Source organism: Hirundo rustica, chromosome 2 (assembly GCF_015227805.2).
Source record: "Hirundo rustica isolate bHirRus1 chromosome 2, bHirRus1.pri.v3, whole genome shotgun sequence".
Lineage (NCBI taxonomy): Eukaryota > Metazoa > Chordata > Aves > Passeriformes > Hirundinidae > Hirundo > Hirundo rustica.
In genome coordinates, this window is record NC_053451.1 from 18476578 (window position 1) to 18491572 (window position 14995).

At 40.6% G+C, this 14995-nt stretch overlaps 1 protein-coding gene across 1 annotated transcript in view; it reads left to right on the forward strand.

Annotated features, from left to right (window-relative positions):
• The window catches only part of MYH15 (myosin heavy chain 15), a 47646-nt gene that overhangs the window by 12584 nt on the left and 20067 nt on the right, over positions 1 to 14995 (forward strand). Inside the window, exons 12-25 of the mRNA XM_040054663.2 lie at positions 1624 to 1727; positions 2140 to 2278; positions 2858 to 2976; positions 4078 to 4227; positions 4538 to 4708; positions 6767 to 6946; positions 8237 to 8369; positions 10146 to 10213; positions 11404 to 11491; positions 11721 to 11838; positions 12102 to 12225; positions 12934 to 13070; positions 13435 to 13690; positions 14127 to 14369. Of these exons, the coding sequence (XP_039910597.1) occupies positions 1624 to 1727; positions 2140 to 2278; positions 2858 to 2976; positions 4078 to 4227; positions 4538 to 4708; positions 6767 to 6946; positions 8237 to 8369; positions 10146 to 10213; positions 11404 to 11491; positions 11721 to 11838; positions 12102 to 12225; positions 12934 to 13070; positions 13435 to 13690; positions 14127 to 14369 (2030 nt within the window). The remainder of the gene's footprint in view (positions 1 to 1623; positions 1728 to 2139; positions 2279 to 2857; positions 2977 to 4077; positions 4228 to 4537; positions 4709 to 6766; positions 6947 to 8236; positions 8370 to 10145; positions 10214 to 11403; positions 11492 to 11720; positions 11839 to 12101; positions 12226 to 12933; positions 13071 to 13434; positions 13691 to 14126; positions 14370 to 14995) is intronic.

A 14995-nucleotide genomic window follows, 5' to 3' on the forward strand; every position in this document is an offset into this window, starting at 1 on the left:
ATAGCACTATAAAGGCAAAAAGTGTCTCACTGAATTTGTGTAATTCAAGGTCTCAAAACATCTGGAAAATGCTATGTCTCCAAAGCATTTGTGGTGATAAAACTTTAATTATCCAGGTTTTCACATATGAGAAGATTTGCTTATAGGTCCACGAAGAAAAGCTAGCTTCCTCTTTCTGCCCCAAGTGACAAAACTGACATCCCAGCATGCTGTGTAGCAGGAGAGAGATTTCAAATCTGCCTGCTGCTGATTATGTGGTGATTACCCCTTTCAAGCTTCCCTTGGCTCAGTGTGGTCCCACACACCCGCGGGCAGAGAGGGACAGAGATGCTTTGAATCAAACCTTCACTAGTTATTTAAGTGACGTGGTTTGCTGACTTCAGTTTGTGCTCTGAAGGAACACATTTTGTGAAAGATGTTGGAGAGACACTTTATTCCTCTTCTAAACTCCCACTAAGCCATAGCAATCATAATCTCCTTTGAAGTCTTATTATCCTGACAGTGCGTGGTCAAGTCCCCAACACTCTAAGCTCTACGTGGCCTCGTTAATGACAATTACAGGAAAGATTTCAAGGAAGCTTTGCACTGAGATTCCTTTGAGAATCCCTGTGCTGGGGAAATGCTCTGTTTCTCATAAACTCTCTGTGTGCTCCACAACAGCACACGCCTTTCTGGCCAGCAGGGACATGTCTGCAGGCTCTTGAAGAGACTGAAACCAACAGGGGCTTGTGTTTTGTAGACAAGAAATGTGTGTGCTTGTATATAAACATATCCATATCTAAATATGGATAAGTGTAAATATAAATAAGTATGGATGAACATAACTACAGATAAAGTAATACATATCACAGTGACTACATAGCAAAGTAAGACAGGCTTATAGAGAATGAGATTTCATATAAACATATATTGATAGCCATATATTTACATACATACATATTTAGATATGTAGGGATGTGTGTCTGCATATAAAAGATTGAAATCTAGACCAAATCTCGGTCTGGTGAATGTGGGTGAAACTTTCAGTCAATTTAAGGAAGCAAGAATCTGCCTTTACTTTTAGAGCCAGCTAGCTTTGTAGAAAATAACTCTGCACTTTTGGGTGTTGATATGAAGGAATGACAATGGAGCAAGCCATTTTCTGACTTTTGTTTATCAAAAGCCAAGTGTCTCCTGCAAAGGGTGCTGGAAGTCACTGTTCTCTGAGTCTGTTATAAAAAAAGAGGAGCCATGCCCATACTCCCTGTCTTGGATCATACTAAAATCTTTTTCTCCTCTCTATTTAGATGGGATTTTCTAAAATCCTAAAAGCATACAAGGCAGAAAGTAGGACTATACAGGAAATTATGAACTCAATATACTTCAATACATGCTCAAAGACATGTATGCACAATAGATGTTAATATGCAGTATTTCCATATTTTTTTTATTCACACTTTCTCTACATCTTCAGACTAACATAGTAGAATAAGAGGGCTTGTTTCTACCCTGCGGTTATTAAAATAAAAATAACAAAACACCTCAGTGGTGCAGACAAATGTAGGTTACAGTTGATTTTTCCATCTCCATTTTTGAGGATAACCTGAATGGATGGCAGTTTTGACCTTGGCAGTTCTTTTACAGACATGCTCCTGATCTCTACCAACCCATATGACTACCACTTCTGCTCACAAGGAGTAGTTACAGTGGACAACTTGGACGATGGAGAAGAATTGTTGGCAACAGATGTAAGTCTGTATGGATTTGACTTTGGGTTTCCTAGATCAGGAAAGGAAGGCTGCTGGGAAGAGCCTAACTTCTGTCCCTGAAACTACTGGAGTAGAGCAAAAGCAGAATTGGGTCTTAATGGTATTCAGACTGTGAAGCACAAGGCCTGGTAAATTTACAGTTTTGAATCTGGCCTTGCTCCATGTGATGTCCACCTTTTATAATTTTTGGATATAAAATGGTAGATGAAGAGAGCTCTCCCCTGGCTCCCCTGCCACTTTTGGGTCTTCAGGGTGCTCCAGTGGCTGCTTTGGGTGATAACACCCCTTGCCAGGATAGCAATATCTTTCACGCAAAGGTAGATTGTGGGGCTGCAAACACCGCTACTTCTGAGCAGGGAAGAGATGATATAGCTGCGTTTCCTTTTCACAGCAAGCCATGGACATCTTGGGATTTGTGCCTGATGAGAAGGCTGGTTCCTACAAACTCACAGGTGCCATCATGCACTTTGGGAATATGAAATTCAAACAACGACCTCGGGAAGAGCAGGCAGAGGCTGATGGCACTGAAAGTAAGAATAACACCTCAAATGACTCCTCAGCTTCAAAAGTCTGGCACTGTACCAGGCACTGTGCTGAGGAAGGAACAGCTTGTTTGCTTTGTTCTTGCACACTGTAGCTCCTGATCAGCCAAGAGTGCTGTATTTGTAACAGGTTTATTCAGTAGTGGATAACCTTACTCAGCAGGAGATGAACAGACACAGTCAGACTAATCAAATTCCATTTTTGAGACCATTTGCAGAAAATGGTTATGAAATCCTGCTGCCTCAACTTTCTCTTCATGACTTCAGGTCCTGTTTCTTTTATTTTTTCTTGCACCTGAAATTGTCTATAACCAGTATGGAGATACGTTCTTTTGCCTAAACTTGAAGAGTTTTTTAATTGAGATTCTTTCAGCAACTGGGGTATAAAGTAGTCAGATGACCTACCATAAGAGAGAGTACAGGCATACCTAACATAAATCATTAAGAGACCAAGGCCTTTATCCAATTTATCTTTTGAAGTGAATGTACTTAATATTTTTTTTTTAAACTGGGCATGTTTCCATGTAGAAGTTTAAAGCCAATTGAAACGTTGTTTCTCCTGACCAGGTGCTGACAAAGCTGCTTACCTGATGGGAATCAACTCCTCTGATTTGATTAAGGGTTTGCTGCACCCGAGAGTGAAAGTTGGCAACGAGTATGTGACCAAAGGTCAAAGTGTTGAACAGGTAAGGAGACGTTTTCAGGACATTTGGATACGTGTTCTTCAAGCCTTGAGGATTTGCCTGTAACATCTCAGTGAGATAGACAGCTGCTAGAAGTATTAACATGAGCCTCTACTACCTGTTCTCATTTTGTATCTCTAAACTTGGTGAAATACATGGTGAAACTGAGGGAAACTGGGGAGGAGACTGGCAAAGGAATATTGGCTGGCACTATTTCAGAGAGAATTGTTTTCCTGAGGTGTTAGTAGGAGCCACTCCAGGAAACCAGGTGCAGTAAAACCACATGGGGATTGATGGCTAATTCTGGATGAGAATAGTTACCTAGAAGATTTGAGCCGTGGATTATTTATTCACTCATCACTCATTCATTATTCATGTAATTTTAATCTCTGTGTGACCTCAATCAGCTAAAGGCAATATCCACTTAAAGTTATCTCCTAATTTAAGGGAAAAGACGTCCTTGGGTTGCTATGCTGCAGCTTGAGCAATATTGTAGAAGATGCTGTAGTGTTTTGATTGCAGTAAAAGTTGCTGTTTGAAGATGGCCTGTTTAAAGATGTACAGGCTCAGAAACTTGAAAGCCTCTACAGAGAAGTGTATCCTAATGGTGCAGATGTGCACAAGCTGAAGAAGAGGCTTTAGACAGACTTTTCCTATTGCCTGCTCAGGCCATAACATCCCTCAAAAATTAGAAGAAAATGTCAATGAACCATTCGAGCATAAACCTCCACCCTGCTCTGGCAGTAGCTCTGGACATCATAGCTGGCATTCAGCCTGTGGGTTTCTGCTACCTTGCTTCCACAGAAATATAATGGATTAAAACATTTGGAACTTTGCTGCCCAGCTGTTTCCCAAGACGTACTTTGTGAGCACTTTACATACGTGTTAGTAGACATCCATATATTTAGCAGTGATTTGAAGGAAATTCAGCAGAGATAATAGGAGAGACTGTGTTGTATTAACTATGCCTTGGTGATTATACAAATCATTAGGAAATTTCATTTAAACTGTAAGCAGATGTTGAAATAGTCTACTGCGCCAAAATCTTTGTGTTCCACAGTGAATTTTGTCTCACATTGCAGTATTCCAAAACATGTATTTTAGGTTCTGTATGCGGTTGGGGCCTTATCTAAGGCAGTGTACGATCGAATGTTCAAATGGCTGGTGGTCCGAATCAACAAGACCTTGGACACGAAGCTGCCAAGACAGTTCTTCATTGGAGTCCTGGATATTGCTGGGTTTGAAATCTTTGATGTGAGTATTAATATAATCACATCCTTTGATGTGAGGACTGGGTGGAAGGACAAAAGACGCCAAGAGATAGCTCTTGGTTGGGTGTTTTTCTAAATGAACAGAAGGCTTAGTACTGAGAGAGCCATAAGGTAAATAATGCATATGATTTTACATGGGTTTTTTTTTTCCATGAATAGATATAAAACCACTTGGCTGGACATGCCGTTATTTCCTGGGAACATCTCATATGCTTTGGGCTGTAAACAGTTTCCTTCTTGCTGTTTCACCAAGTTAACTGCAATGCAAATGCTTCTTTTTAATCTTTCTGCAGTTTAACAGCTTTGAGCAGCTGTGCATCAATTACACTAATGAGAAACTGCAACAGTTTTTCAATCATCACATGTTTGTCCTGGAGCAAGAAGAGTATAAGAAGGAAGGCATTGAGTGGGTTTTCATTGACTTTGGCATGGACCTGCAGGCCTGCATTGATCTAATTGAGAAGGTATGTACATGTCAAGGAGTATTCACTGAATGTATTTGTGATGCTCCCTTGGATGTGTCCTCATGACCCAGTAAGCTTGGCAAGTTCCTTGCCTTTCTACCTGCAATACAGAATCAAAGGAAAATCAGTATTTGTGGCTACTCAGCTTTACCTTTGGAATTCTGCCTTACAGAGCCAACAAGGTGTAACTGGTAATTTGTATGGCTGTATCATCTTCCCTGGTTTGCACTTTGATCCTTTTCTGTCCCTGCTATTCCTCCATTTAGTCTGTACCACACATACTTAACACCAAACTGATCAGCTTTTCAGGGCAAATGCAATGTTTTAGTCTTGTGTCCTGTACATCTCCTGTGAGGCTCCTCTTTCTTACATTACATGCTGATGTGCAAAGTCCTTTATGTTCTTTCTACCCTGAAAAGGAAAGAAACCTCTCTCTGTCATTGTTGAGGTGGCCACAGCACTCAAGAGTGCTTCTTTAAAAACTTCAGGGGGTTCCAAGCATCAGTACCTTGTTATCTAAAAGTCTTTCATAACTTTTCTATGTTGCAGTCCCATGAGCAGTTCCATACAGCTCTGGCTCTTTCTCCTGCATTTCCAGCTCGCTCCTTCCTGTCCCTAGCACAGCCACTTTACCCTGTCTGTCCCTTGTACCATGTCTTACCCTTTCTGCCCCTCACACAGCCTCCTGTCCCTTCCTCCTCACAGCAACTCTAACAGACTCCAACTGACCACTCTACCAGTGAATTCACTCCTTTGTCACACCCATGGCTGTGAGGGCAAGGCTGTTCCCACTCTTAGATAATTAACATGGCTGCAGTGTATGGGGGGCAAGATTGCCTTTAGCACTATCTCTATCTGACTTCCCACATCTCTCCACTTCTCCAGCGTGGGTTATGCCTTTGCTTTTCCCTTCTTTGGGAGCATAATGTGGTCCTGATGGGGACAGCTGTCCCCTGCTGTATAACCTCTGTTTGTATCTCTCTTCTATGTTTTATGGCACAGCATATAACCCTCCTGATCTGTGAGGAAGTATGAAATTTTGCAGCTTGCATTAGCAGGAAATTCATAACAGCAGAAGTAGAAAGCCTGATTAATAACTGGTCTTCTATTTGAACACTTTCTTGTCCAAGGGCAGGATATCTGTGCATGATCCTAATCCCTCAAAACCAATCTGCCCAGTGCTATGTGGTTCGTTCATCTCTTCCTGAGACATGAAAGTGTTGGAGAGGATGAAATAGGAAAACCTTACAAATATAATTGTTTGGCAAAAGATTCCAACAGCATGAAACCTACGAATGAAATAGAAATGAAAGCAAGCTTTGAGATGTAGGACGCCAAGCCGGAAGACAGTGATTGAGTTAGCTGAAGGCAAGATCCCTGTTGATTGGGAAATACCCCTAACAGACAAAAGGCTGCCAAGGGTCCAAGGGGGAGGGGCCCTGCCAAGGTGGCAGGGAAAAGGAGTCTAGAAACTAGCTTTTAGGGTTTGGAATGTAGCGCGGTATGGTAATGTAGTAGGCTGTATGTAAATTCTGTAGGATTTGTGTCTTGTACTGGTTAGTTAGTGTAAACTAGAATATTCAACACAGAAGGAGATATAATTTATTGTAACAAGAACTGAGGCCTCTTGGCTTGGGCACGCTTTTAGCTGTGGCTGGCAGCTTAAGCAAAGCTCTTGCACCAGCAAACTGTGCAATAAACTACATGTTTCAAGAGCTGTCCTGGACTCCAGGGATCTCTCATCACCGTCCTCACTCTCTCCTACATGAAAGATAAAATGCTAGTTGGTCTAGCTGCCCTGAAAGATAAATCAAACTCTTTCTGGAAGCCATCATAAAGCTTCCTAAGGCACAAGTGATATACTGAATAGTCAAAGGTGACATACTGAACAGGCAATGGGGTGGTTACTATTTTAACAGAACAGTCAAAGACTTCATCCTCAGGTTGAGAAGAAATTTTTCAGACTTAAAAGTCCATCAGATAAAACTTACAGGCTGCATAGCCACTGAAAGCAGGTAGCCTAAACATTTCCCAACAAAGATGCTCTTAAATCCACAGCCACTGGGAATCCTGTCTATCCTTGAAGAGGAGTGCATGTTCCCGAAAGCTACAGATATGACATTCAAATCCAAACTCTACGACAACCATCTTGGCAAGTCACCCAACTTACAGAAGCCCAGGCCTGATAAGAAAAGGAAATATGAAGCTCACTTTGAACTCCTTCATTATGCCGGTGCAGTAAGTTCCTCTGCTGGCAGGCAGACTTTGTATCAGAGGTCTTCCAGGTGGGGTTTGGCTGTAGCGCACAACAAGGGAGGATTGCAAGGATGAAGAGGGGAAGAAAGGAAAGGTGAGGAGTAAAAGCAAGTATCTACTCTCTCTGCACAAGTGTTGCAGTAGAGTGAGATGCCATCAGACTCCAGGACATCTGCTTCTTAGATGCACAAATAGAATGAAATAAACTGAGGATGGCTAATAGTACTTTTGCTGGAAGTATGCCTTGCTTTGCCTTTATCACTTTTCCTCCAATCTGAGGAAGACTAGTAATTGAACAGTGGCAGCATCTAAGTTTCACCTTGGTTTCCTGGGAAAAAGCCCCCTAATTTCTGCTTTAACTCAAGGGACGGTTAAAAAAAGAAAAATAAAGGTATCACTTTATACTCATTTTGGGGCTGGTGTGTCAAAATAGCAAAAGGAAGCATGGTTAGCTGTGATGTGGTGGTTCAGTTTACAGTTTCACTGGTGATGAGGTGAACGAGAACATAATCCAGTCCTGTGACACCTGAGCCAAAACTTGTCCAATTTTGAAGTTTTGTTTTCACACCAGATAGGCAGAAGGAATTTGAGAGGGTCACAGGAATTTTTTAATCAAACTACAATTGAAAGGAAGCCCCAGCATAGCAGAGCAGGAATTTACCTGATGCTGTTAATTTCAAATTATAATTGAGCATTAAGATAATTTTTTAATTATTAAAAGAAATAATGCTGATCTTGGTACTTATCTGTAGTTGTTAATGCATTCAGCAAAGAAAATTAGAATTCCTATTCTCTTGTGGTACTGACAATGGAACATATTTTCCCTCTAAACAGAGTTGTGGCAAAGTCCTGGAGTTAGTTTGTAGTCATTAAGATTCTACTAGAAAACCCTCATTATTCCAGTGTAGCATGCTATTTTGAAGTTAAATTATTACTTGTATGATTTATACTTCAGCACTTTCTAATAGTGTTCCTGGGACACCAATGCCACATGGTATCTCCACAGATATCTCCACAGAGTCCATGAGAAGATGTAGGGACCAGTCTGGAAGGGGTGTGTGGAATTCACATGCTAATTATTAGGAAGAGAGGTTTGGGACTTAGGAAGCAGAGAACTGGAGGGGAAGTGATGAAAACCAGGGCAGGTGGTACTGCTCTGAGCACAGCTCTTCACAAAAAGTCATTGGCTTCAAGCTGAACTGCAAAGAACTCCTGGCTGCTCTGAAGGGGAACATTTGCAACCTCTGCCTTGTTGTCAATGCCTTGCTGTAGGTTCCCTACAACATCATTGGGTGGCTTGAGAAGAACAAGGACCCGCTTAATGAAACTGTAGTAGGCATTTTCCAGAAATCATCCAACAAACTCCTGGCAAGCTTGTTTGAAAGCTACATTGGCGCTGACAGCGGTAAGCAGAACCAAGCTCACATGGGCTTTCGGGATGTGTGCTTGAAAACGAATTTCAGAAACTAAGCCATTCTCTCAACTGCAATTGCCTCAATGCTAGATGAGGCAGCGACTAATTATTTAAATATGCACAGCAGCTGTAGGAGTTTGCCAGTTATAGGAAGGAGACCATTAACTCAGCTAGGTTGAGTGTAGAGTACCTCTGAGCAACTGTGGCAAGGAAAGCTGTGGTGTGAACAACCCAGTGGGAGTTTGAGCAGGCAAGTGTTCAGATATGCAGCCAAGAGCTGCACAAAAGACTGTGTACATAAACGCCAACAAAAAAGAACAGCTTGTTTCTCATGCTGTAGTAGTCCTTGCTAGGCCCCCCTAAAATAAATAGGAAATATCAAGTTTAAGAGAGAGTTTTGGAATATTTTGTTGGATTAGCGGCAAGTACACACTGAAGGTACTGGAACACCACGCTGCATTGGCCACAGTAGAAGGCTTTGCCAATATTTCTTCCTTCTTGCTTGATGCTGCTTTTTATTTGACATTGTACATTGTACTAATGTACAATGTAATAATGTATATCTGAGGACATATTTAATCTCTGTCCTCTACATGGAACTCTTTTATTTGTGAGGAGACAAGTAGCAAACATTCAGAAAATTGATCTTAAGTAAATAACTGGTATGCATTACAAAGATGTGTCTCTTATGAGTTGCAATCACTCACAGCCTTTTTATTAGAAAACTCATTTCAAGAGATGCTCTTGTCATTAATCACATTACACTTTCCTAGGAAGCAAGCAGGCTGAATACTTCATAATGGGAATGAGATGAAGCTGAATGTAAATAACATCCTGCCACGAGGAAATCCTTGCAAGTCACTAACTGCCTATTTGCCTGTGGATATTCCTGTCTGTCTGAATACTACCTTGCTTTTCTTTGGTGTCAGGAGAGAGGAACAGCCTGTCCAGATTAGCCTTTTCCAGTCTCAGCAGTGTCACCTTCTGAAGGGGGAAAGGCTGTGGATTGCATCAAGCACATTGCACTCTTCACTTCTCCTTTTATGTTGACAGGTGATATGATGACAGATCTGCTGGGAATGATCTAATGTCCCACTGCTTAGAAAGCTGCAGCAACTGCTGTACATTTTTGGGTCATCTCAGGAACCTGTGAAACTTTGTAAAGGTCTTGTCAGAACCTAGCATTCCTTGGGAGAATCTGAATGATTTTGACTCCAAAGCTTTAAGCAAAATTCAGGGGATGGAAAGTTACTATATCTAAAATTACAAATATTTATTTCTCTCCATTCTAGACAAATCTTACTTGCACAAGTTCAGTGCCTGCATAGCAGAGAATCAGTTTCTATACAGTAGAATGTGCAGTATAAATTTTCTGTAAGCATTATTTTTCTTTAGATTTTTTATTTTTCTACATCATCTCACCCTATGGAGCTTTTAACGAACTACAGATTACTTTTGTTAAAAGCTATTTTTCTGCCATGTTCATATTTAAGGGCTTTTCTGCATCAGAAGCGAAGCAGTATAGATCTGAAATGCAAATGCAATCCAGAAAGTATACAATGGTCTTTGACAAAATTCCTAACTATAGACAGAGAGCTGCAAATCTGTGATGTATCATACATGATTTTCAGAATGCCTTGTATAAAATTTGAGCAATCAGAGCCTTTTAGTCAAATGGAGCAGCACTATTAAAATGGCCTGTTTTCCACACTCTACCTGCACCCCTTACTGAGATACATATTGGTTTATGCTTCTTTTTTTCCTTAGGTGACCAGGGTGGAGAAAAGAAACGCAAGAAAGGTGCTTCTTTCCAAACAGTGTCCTCATTGCACAAGGTTTGTCATACCTGGCAGTTTGAGTGAAGACAACACATTGAAGAAGAATGTTAAGGATTGTAATGGACAGGAAAAAATTGAAATCCAACATTGAAATTTGACTTGTGGACAGGGCTATTGACCTTGGCTAAGGAAATACACTGCTATTAAAACTGCATGCCAGGGATGTTCCATTTCATCATCTTGGAGCAGTCAAGAAGTTGTTCTTTTTACTGTGTTTGAGAAAGTATCACAAAATGGTGCCAACAACCTATATCACTTATTTTGTTGCTTACAGCTTCATGCTTTTCTTTGGAACAGGAACTGATTGCAATTTGCTAGTCCCTATCTGATTACTGCTTGTAACTGGATCCGAGGGTTAGAGCATTCATGGAAAACAAAAGGTGTTGAATGAAGTGGCATAAAGCCTCTTGTTTCCTCAGTTATTCCCTTCTTCTGGGGCTAGCATGTGGTGGAAGTTGTCACTAGGATCATGCCTGAGGAAAAATGGGGCTATTTACCATTTTTTTACCATTACTACCATATCTGTGGGTAACATTTAGGAAGCTGTAATGCAGGTAAACCTCAGGTTGGGAAGTGGGTAGTTACCCATTAGTCATTTAATTTTATCTCATTTGGAGATACTCCCCATGAAGGGAAATCACAGGAAATGGAGTCCTGTATTTTACCAAAACACTGTCCCCAGGGCCTGGTGATCACTGAATGGTTGGCTTCTTCTGTGCTAGCTTGTTGTCTGCCTGGGACATGTCTGATTAAGACCAATAATGGGAAAATATTTGTCCAGGAGACAAAACCCCAGCCTGTATCAGGAACAGGTGGGAAAGGTGAGCTCTTCCAGACTCTGACTGGGGAAGTGACTAGGCAAAGATGCAGTTGGCTTTACAGAAATGCTCCACCGAATGATGCTTAGTCTTGTTTGCTGTTCATCTGGGGTTTCGCGTTTCTGGGGTTGTAAGTAAAACACATATCTTCTTTGCCAAAACTGATGTGGAATCCTATAATAATGTTAAATCGTACTTTGGTTTATTTGAACACATTTCTCTCTAATAATTTTGGTAAGCATATAATTTTGTTGGAGAATTTTTAGAAAAATGAGCTTCTTAAATTAACAACCAGCAAACCAAAGAAATAATGATTGGAATTCCACTAAACCACTAAAGCTAATCATGTTTTTAATGTGTCTGTTCTAGGAAAATTTAAATAAGCTGATGACTAACCTAAAATCTACAGCCCCTCACTTTGTACGATGCATTATCCCCAATGAATCAAAAACTCCAGGTATGAAAAGACAATAGTCCTTAAATTGTAGAATATTTAACTCTGTCATTTTATTATGTACTTCTGAGTCACCAGATTGTGCTTAAATACTGTCTGTGCTTTTTACCTTATCCAATCATGTTCCTCTCTCAGGAGATGGCATCTCACATTTTCCAGTTTCCTTGGGGAAATGAAGATGAAACCCTGTGGAGAAACTCTTTTTAATTTAGCCTTGTATTTTCCCCTGCAGGGGAAATGGATGCATTCCTTGTCTTGCATCAGCTCCGCTGTAATGGTGTCCTGGAAGGCATCCGCATTTGCCGGAAGGGTTTCCCAAACAGGGTGCTTTATGCTGACTTCAAGCAAAGGTAATGCAGAGCTATGATTGCCTCCTATTCCGTTCAGGTTTATCTTCCATTCAGTTTGCCTAACGTGGAAGGCAGGATTCTGCCCTTCCTTGTGTCTGTGTACATACGAAGCAGACATTTGTATCACCCTGGGTGTTTTTATTAGTTTTTGTTTTGGTTTTTTTTTTTTTTTTTTTTAAGTTATTGGGGGAAGAGGGAGAAAAAAAAAAACCCTAAAGCAGAATCTAAGCCGATTTTACACACTTTTCATTTGTTATTAACAGGTACCGCATCCTGAATCCAGGAGCAATCCCAGAGGATAAGTTTGTGGATAGCAGAAAAGCTGCTGAAAAACTGATGGCATCTTTAGATGTTGACCATACCCAGTATCGTTTTGGACACACCAAGGTAACTGAAAGAGACTGTCATTGCTTATGTAAAGAGAAAAGTGATAGATCTGCTATTTAATTTGCAGAATAAGACACTGGAATTTCTGGTGGTGGTGTTTAATGGAGATTTAATAACACAAGAAACCCGCAAAATAGCAGCAAAATAGCAGCAAAATAGCAGCAAAGTGATAGTAGGTTTTAAATTGTGCTAGAGGAAATTTAACTCTCTGGCTCAAGTTCCCACAAAGCTTTTATTGGAGCAACTCTACAGGCAGACACAGCAGCAGCTAATGCTCCATGCCCCCCGGCAAAACAATAGCTTATTTAGTATAATATAGGTACATTCAAACATAGATGGACCACAACATCAGCTGCATCTTTTGAAATGGGGCCATGTGCAATTCTCACATGATCCCATTAGCAGGGATTTCTGGAGTCAGGAGTTGTGGTTCAGCTGACCTACTTGGAACCCTGCCACTGCTGAAAGGTATTGTGGTGATAAAATTGTTCAGCCTATTCAAAACTGGGGAGACAAAACTCAGTTTTAAAACAACTGTGGAACTGTACAGTGAAGTCCCTTATGCAAGTCAAGTAGTATTTGGCCCTCTATACTCTCCTAGTTTATAAAGTGTCAATAAGAATACCAGTGTGAACCATTTCAGCATGGTCATTGTAGCTCTGATATAAATCTTCCTGTGTGGTGAACTGACATCTGTGCATGTACCAGGTGTTCTTCAAGGCTGGTCTCTTGGGCCATCTAGAAGAAATGAGGGATGAGAGACTCGCGAAAATCTTAACGATGATCCAGGCAAGAGCGCGCGGCAGATTGATGCGGATTGAGTTTCAGAAGATAGTGGAGCGCAGGTATGAATGCACCCCCTTAAATCTTAGCAGATAATAATAATTACCATTTAATTACAAACTGAATAGAGCCATTAATTACAGTCCCAAAGGCTATAGATAACCCTAAATTAAAAGCTTTAAGTGTATGTGTGATAAAAATAATAGTTGCCTGCAGCTTTGGTGAAAATTAGATTTGGAAATTTTTTCTGTCCCCAAAAATAAAGAGATCTGGAGGAAGTTTCTTGTATCTCTTGGAAAATAGTACAGATTCCTAATACTGCACAGGAAAAAACCTATGAAACTGACTGAGAATGAAAAACAAAACCCTCACTTTTTCAATTAATCCTAAAATTTACAGAATTTTGTTTGTTTTCTCTTAAACCAGGGATGCCCTTCTTGTAATTCAGTGGAACATCCGTGCTTTTATGGCTGTCAAGAACTGGCCTTGGATGAAGCTTTTCTTTAAAATCAAGCCTCTGTTGAAGACTGCAGAAACTGAAAAGGAGATGGCCAATATGAAGGAAGAGTTCTTGAAACTGAAGGAGGCCCTGGAAAAATCGGAAGCCCGGAGAAAGGAACTTGAAGAAAAGCAAGTCTCTTTAGTTCAGGAAAAAAATGATTTGCTTCTCCAGCTCCAAGCTGTGAGTAGACATGTAGATTTATATACTTATTAGATGTTCTTTGAAACTCAAAGTTTTACAGTCTAGAGCATTAGTGGAATTTAATAAAAACAAGCTGATCTTGTCAGAGCCTTGCCAAAATTCAAGAGTGGAAGGAAGTTCTCATGTTTTAGTATATAACCAGGTGGGCTAATAATGCAAATCTTAACAGATTCTTTTCAAGGCAATGTCCACGGCAGTAACACATGCAAATGGTCTCATATGTGACTAGTCATGTTCACCATTATCTCATCCTGCTCTGTTAATTACTTGTCTTCTGAAATCAAGAGCAGGAATTTTTCCTCATGCTGCTTTGTTGCTTTGTATCAGGCTCCCTGACCAGTTCCAGGCTAGGGGGCAAGTGAGGGAGAAAAAAGGCCAGGCAGTCATTGCTGTCCTCTTCCTTGTGCCACACCAGGAGCAAGACACTCTGGCAGATGCCGAAGAACGTTGCGACTTGTTGATTAAATCCAAGATTCAGCTGGAAGCCAAAGTCAAAGAACTGACAGAGAGGGTTGAGGATGAGGAGGAGATGAATTCTGAGCTGACTTCTAAGAAGAGAAAATTGGAAGATGAGTGCTCTGAGCTCAAGAAGGATATTGATGATCTTGAAATAACACTTGCAAAAGTAGAGAAAGAGAAACATGCTACTGAAAACAAGGTACATTCAGAACTTCACCATGTATTCAGAAGGGGCTGGGCATGGATTACCTTTACGACAAGTGCTATGGGTCTTCTGATGGTTTTCCACTGTTTGTTACACAGGCCACACTGAAGGGTCAGTAGCTACAACAATTCAGCAATTTGACCTTATGAGGTAAAAATTGTTACCTCTGAGCCTATGTTTCCCCCTTTTTTTTTTTTTTTTTTTTAATTGAAGTGAGTCTTACTGCACTTCAGCTAAAGAATTATACCTATTTGGGGCATTTTTAAGTAAACAATCTTCAGCGGTAACCATGATTTCCTCCAGCTTTCCTCCTTAAAGCCTATAAATGTAAAAAGCTAATCTCCTGCTCCTCCCAGAGAGAATCAGAAGCTGGAGTCCATCACAATGGGAGTGACTCTGAGAGGAATTTAGTATGTTTGAAATAATGTACTATCCCCAACCCAAAAACTGGCAGACATTAACTCCCTTTATGGCAATTTTACTCAAAAAGACATGAAGTGCTGAGAGGGGAGAGATCCCTTTCTATCTTTTGTTTTCCTGCTTACAAGTTCAGACCAGATAATCATTTGAGACATGTTATGATAATCCCTTCCTTCAAAGTCTTACAAACACATCTTCCT